General features: G+C 38.5%; 1 protein-coding gene across 1 annotated transcript; it reads left to right on the top strand.

Annotated features, from left to right (window-relative positions):
- The first annotated feature begins 2,063 nt into the window (after nucleotides 1-2,063).
- MEE9 (maternal effect embryo arrest 9) lies at nucleotides 2,064-4,971 on the top strand. Its single transcript, XM_086794997.1, has 3 exons — nucleotides 2,064-2,100; nucleotides 4,352-4,651; nucleotides 4,740-4,971. The coding sequence occupies exons 1-2, from the start codon at nucleotides 2,064-2,066 to the stop codon at nucleotides 4,606-4,608; spliced, it is 294 nt and encodes a 97-aa protein (XP_086651123.1). The 3' UTR covers nucleotides 4,609-4,651; nucleotides 4,740-4,971.
- Nucleotides 4,972-6,085: the final 1,114 nt, after the last annotated feature.

Raw genomic sequence — 6,085 nt, 5'->3', positions numbered from 1 at the left:
TGCAACTCTGGCTATGAATAATCTTGAATTTGAGTGAGATTTACAGGCATTAACCAAAGGTTAAATGCAAAATGATGATTTTCACAATTTTATCAGCACAATTTTCTCAGAAATTACATTAAATTAAAGGTAACCAATTTGTACGGGATGGTTGGAGTATCAAACCAACTCCGATTTGAAATCTAAAGTTATAGGGATCTGTATCAGATACCTAATGGTCAATTTGAACCCTCAATTGCACCAAAATATAGTGATTAGCACTGATTAATCACTGATTAGCAAATTAATGCTCTGTTTTGTGTGTAGAAAACAGAGTATGCGGGGAGCCCAGATCTGGTGCCTTCCACTTCAAATGAGCTCAAATGCTTTCAAAGGCATCAATAGCAATGAATCTAGTAGAGGATTAAGCCAAGAAACACAAGATTTGACCAAATAATGAAAGCTTAATCTCTGTTTTACCAAAGTCACCTGCAGATTTGATGAAGAGCTTTGATCTCAATGTAGACTTGATGAAATTGAATTCTGTCTTCACCAGCTTGTAGAGCATGCTTGATTACACCTTGGGCTAAGAGGAATTAGAAATATTTGATCTGATGAAGTGGAGATCTGTAATTTACTTAGAAAAATCAGTGCTGGCCAAATCGTCGATTTCTCCTGATAGCGTCGACGGTTTGCTACGTTTTTTTGATAGGCTTGTAGCCAAAGATGTAAGCTATGATATGCTAGAAGCTTGTGCCCTAATTGTGAGTGTGCCAGGTGCTAGAGATCCTCCACTGGCTGGGGGTGAAGGGGAGAAGTGAAAACTCACTAAAAATTTGATTTTTTTGCTAATCATCTACTAATCCTAATTAATTAACTAATGGGCTCATAAATCTGATTGATTCTAGGCATGGCTCTGATACCATGTTGAAATTTGAGCAAAATGATGAGCTATGGTGGATCATACACTAGAATCAACATCATTAACAAAGTGATTAGCAAATGATTAAGACGTGAATAATTAGCAAATAGATTAATGTAGGCATGGATACTCAAAAACCAGCAAATTCTCATTAGGGCTATGCCTTAATTTATAGAGTTTACATCAAGCATCAAATCCCATTGATTTCTCCATGATTCACTCCCAGAATATCTCCACCTTTTGCCTGATTCTCTCCACCTCTTCTCTTTTCCCTGAATATCTCCCAGAATATCTCCACACTCCTAAATTCTCTCATGCTACCCATTATTCTCTCCCAGAATATCTCCACACTCCTAAATTCTCTCATGCTACCCATTATTCTCTCCCAGTAGATTCTTCTAACCTTTTCACAGGTTCTTTCACAATTACATCTCCTCTTTTACAGCCTCTATCCAAGAGCTTGTTCCCACACACACCCTATTCACTTGTATATTTCAACAGCTTCAAGGTTTGTGTGCATGCTAGGGAAGTAAGTGCTTGTTGAGAATGAAGTATGCTTTGAGCTTGTGTATGCATTAGCTTAGCTTTCTTCTTGTATTGGATGCATGAATGAGTGGGATGATGAGTGAATGAGCAATGGCAAGATTGAGCTTGTGTGTGTAAAGTCTATGTCAAGGTAGTAGTGTTCATAGCATTTTCTCCATTCGTGGATAAGCTTTTGTGCACTGGTATGGGTTGAATCCCTAGCTCCAAAAGGGATGCAAATCCCATTGGATTGAGCTACACACGGATCATACTACTCATGCTACAACAAGTGAGAGAGTCATCCGTCTCTACAGTAGTAGCCAAGCTTTTAAGGGGTTTCCAAATGGCAAGTGACCTGTTATTTTGTGAACGGTAACATGAGAACATGTGAATAACTTGTTCACATGTGTTATTATCACAAAAAATCTTGTGATCACGTGAATATTAAATCCGTGATTCCAACACAAGGTGAAGGCTAGCTTTTTATCACCACATTTTGCCCTTAAATCTCGTCGTGCATAGGACAATTTGTCTATGTCTGATTACGAGACGATTCAGTACACCAAGAGGTTTTGGCAAACTTTACTTCAAATTTGTATGCTTGAAGCTGTTCCTGAAGATACTATCCAATGTCACCATGAATTCGGTCTTGAAGAAACTATTCATATGCGGAGGTAAACATGTTCAAGCTTACTTCACTGGATGATGTTATTGCTTTAGCACATGATGCAGAACATAAAAAGAGGTCTAACTAAGCATACTTGACACTTCAATGCCTCTTTTTCAAATAATCAACAAGCTTCGGGTTTTAACAACAATCGAAAATCTTTTCCTCACTACTCCTATTCAAAATGTAAAGGCTATAAATGATCAAGGAAATGTAATTCAATCCAAGCCTATTAGTCACAACACTAATACTACCAAAAACCTCACCCTATGTGTTACAAGTGCAATCAACCAAGTCACTTTGCTGCTTGATGTTGGTGGAAGGCCTTTAAACAGCCAGTTGGTCAGTTTTACAACATCAAGAAGGTTCCTAAAGAAGATGGTGATTATGCTCCAGATTGGTGCGAAGAAATGCCACGATGATTGGTCCGAAGACATACATGATAAACTTTAGGCTTTAACAACAATCGATAATATTTTCCTCGTCATCACTACAGTGCTCCTATTGGATCATGTTCTGTTAATGGTTTTAATGCAAATAGAATGCTTTGGGTAGTAGCACCCTAGTAATGCACGCACCACTCCTAGTCAAAATATAAAGGTTGTTAATGATCAAGGAAATGTAATTCAACCCAAGCCTATTAGTCACAACACTAATAGTACCAAAAAGGCTTGCCCTACATGCTATAAGTGCAATCAACTAGGTCACTTTGTTGTTCGATGTTGGAGGACCTCTAAACATCCAATTGCTCAGTTTTATAACATCGAGAAGGTGTCTAAAGATGATGGTGATTATGCTTCAGATTGGTCCAAAGATATGCTACACAATGTGATCAAAATGATGCGCCAAGTAACCCTACTTTAGTTTATTCATTGCTTAAAATAAAGGGTAAAATTAATGGTCTTAATGTGTTGCATGATGATGGAAGTACCCACGATTTTATTTCTAAAGGTGATGTAAATTGCAATCAGACATATCCATCTCTCTATACGGTTAAGTCTACATTTGAAGGTACATGTTATAATGGAACTGAAGAAATTAAATAGTTGGTCCTTATAAAGAAAAAAGAAATTAAACAGTTGGTCCTCCTTATAAAGAAAAAAGAAATTTCTCAATTACACCTCTGCACACTAGTGATATCATCTTAGGCGTGCCTTTTCGTCATCAGTTTAATCCCCGAATACACACACTATGTGGATCACAAATCATCACGAAACTTTAACTCTTTATAGTGATGTTATGCATGAACTCTATCCATTGTTATCACACACTCGAGAAAAACATGCACGAAGGAAACATGAAAAGGCTTACATGGTTTACGTGAAAAAAATTGAAGCAACCGAGCAAAAATTGTCATACTCAACAAACTTTTCTAGATTGTTTTAAAAATTCTTTTGCATATAAATACTTCATCTAAAAAGAAAACAAGCAACACAAAAAATTTATGTCTAGAATATATACTATCTTTTTGTTAAATAAGATCTATACTTATTTAAAACATCTTTACTAGGTGCATTATGAAATATTTCACAATCCAATGCTACAAACCAAATTATTCCCAGAAAAATCATTTATGAATATCAAAAGGCTTACTGTAGAGGAGAATACTTACGAAGCCATTTTAGCACCCCAAGTCTTCACATCATTTATTTTCAAGCTTTCAAATTTGTGCCTTTCATTCATTTAATGGAGTTGTTAGTGGGGTTTCATCCCGCTAGTTACCTAGTTATGAGTTCAATTTTTGACCCTCCTAGAAGGAAGGTCCAAGTGTAAGACAACCAAAAACAATGTACAGGTTTCTCTAAGTATTATAACCTAGATAAGAAACAACATATAGCTTTCTCTAATTATTATATTCTAAATAAGAAGCTATAACAAAATGCAAAGCCCTTGCCAAAAGTAGGAATCATGAATGGTTTCAACTTACAAATGAATGAATGCCATATGATGGAGCCAACTATACGTTTGTAGGAAAGCACGCTATACTAATAAAACATTCTATACAAACAATTTTCAATGTATGTTGCCGAACAAACTCGGTAAATAGATGCTAGTCTTGCCGCAAAAGTAAGTATAACAGAGCTTGCTATACATGACCATAGCTTGTTGAAGTGGAGATTGGAGGGGGTTGACATTAAGTTGGCATTAATACACTCCTTGGATTAGCGAAGCACAAACTTTATACATGCTCAACAAATTGTTGGAAGCAAAGTTAGAAGATACCTTGTTGTGTTGATACTCTTGGGATAACGTATTAGTTGAAGGCGGACTGCGGGAGGTGGAGAGGAAGCAGGTGGAGATGGAGAAGGCCCTGCAAGACGAGACCGCCCGCATGCTGGAGGAGGTCCGCCAGAAGCTCGAAGAGGTGGAGAAGATGCGCGCCGAAAGGCTCGCCCAACTCCGGCTCAAAATGGAGGAGAAACAGCGCACCATCTCCCGCCTCCATGAAGAGGCCAAGGCCGCCCTTGCCAACGTCTCTAAAGCTGTGGCTTCCTCCTACACGGAAAGCCTCTAAAAGAGCTGTGGCCTCTTCCATGTTATGCCCTATGGTTTTCTAGGTGTCCATCCCTTACCACCTTCATCCCATCCTTATTTTGATCCCAATACTTATTAAAAAATAATCCTTCCACATTCTATATGTTGCAGAAACACTCTATGGCTTCTCTATGTGCATCCATCCCTCACTATCCTTTTCAACACCCATATGTCAACAATCACCATCTTGATAAGGCTTCTCTATCATCATTGAAAGATTGAAACGCTGGTGCATCCATCCCTTACTATCCTTATCCCTCAAAGGTTTGAATGTGGGTGCAACCATACTTACCAAGTTAATCACCATTTGATATTCTCTTGTTATTGATGCTAAATCATACAATGTTCCACAAATCTTAATGTGATGCTTGTGCTACCAATCACCAATTTTTTGAGGCATTTATTTCTTGTGGAATCTTGTTTTTTAAAACATCCCTACTGCAAGCACTAAGAAGATAAAAATGTAACGATTCTTGCACAAAATTTAATTTTAAAAATTGGGGTAGAATGGGGGAGATTAATCTTCCCCATTGTGCCCCAAATTTTTGTACCTTTTTTTTAATTCACAGTTGAGAATGCAGTTATATTTTGCATTTATAAAACAAAACATAAATACGGTCAGTATGGAGCCCAACCATGGATCCATTGTCACGTTACCAACTGCATTAATAATTAAGGAGAGAACATTGTTGAGATATCGAGCTCATCTAGTGAGACCAACTGCATTAATAATCAAGGAGAGAACATTGTTGAGATATCGAGCTCATTGTCACGTCAGTATGGAGCCCCAACCATGGATCCATTGTCACGTTACCAACTGCATTAATAATCAAGGAGAGAACATTGTTGAGATATCGAGCTCATCTAGTGAGACGGTGGACACTGAGATGACCCGCCTGGGGGATAGGTCCCACACTTACACCACTGGCATGGTTGGTGAGATTATGGGTGATATCCGGCCAGTGGGATGATAGGCTGTATGACAGCCATTCTAGAGACTGGCATAGTTATAGCGCCAGCTCATTTAGTTGGGTTCACACTATAGAGAACCCTAGTATGTATTTGGTTGAGTACCTTTTCATATTTGGTGTACTCTTATCTTTGTATATGGTGTGTTGAGTGTTGTGTGAAGAAGAAGAAGTTTTTTAGCCTCTCACCTTGTGTGTTCTCTTTTAGGGTTTTGTGAGTGTGTGTGTGCTTACAAGAGCTCAAGCTCTCTTCTCCCCTACATCTTTTCATGGTATCAGAGCCTGGTTCATGCTAAGGGCTGAGCTGCAAGCAAGAGAAGCACAGGAAGCAGTACGAGGGTAAGAGCTTCATCTGCTCTTTCCTATTTATGTTGGTGACGACACCCTTGTCGGGAGCTCTACGAGAGGCACCGGCAAACGATCTCTGATTGAGGAGCCTTCTTCGCGGGAGTAAGGCTATAGGGCAACTATATTGTCCTATTGGGCAAT

Source organism: Cibotium barometz, chromosome 61 (assembly GCF_041138505.1).
Source record: "Cibotium barometz isolate CiBa-2024 chromosome 61, ASM4113850v1, whole genome shotgun sequence".
Lineage (NCBI taxonomy): Eukaryota > Viridiplantae > Streptophyta > Polypodiopsida > Cyatheales > Cibotiaceae > Cibotium > Cibotium barometz.
Note: the sequence above shows the minus strand (reverse complement) of the source record. Positions and strands in the feature narration are given on the sequence as shown.

Excerpts from the sequence above, each read along its gene's own strand:
- MEE9 (XM_086794997.1), top strand. The coding sequence starts at position 2,064 with ATGAATTCGGTCTTGAAGAAACTATTCATATGCGGAG. Across the intron at positions 2,101-4,351 it reads GAAACTATTCATATGCGGAG|TTGAAGGCGGACTGCGGGAG; the intron begins GTAAACATGTTC and ends ATAACGTATTAG.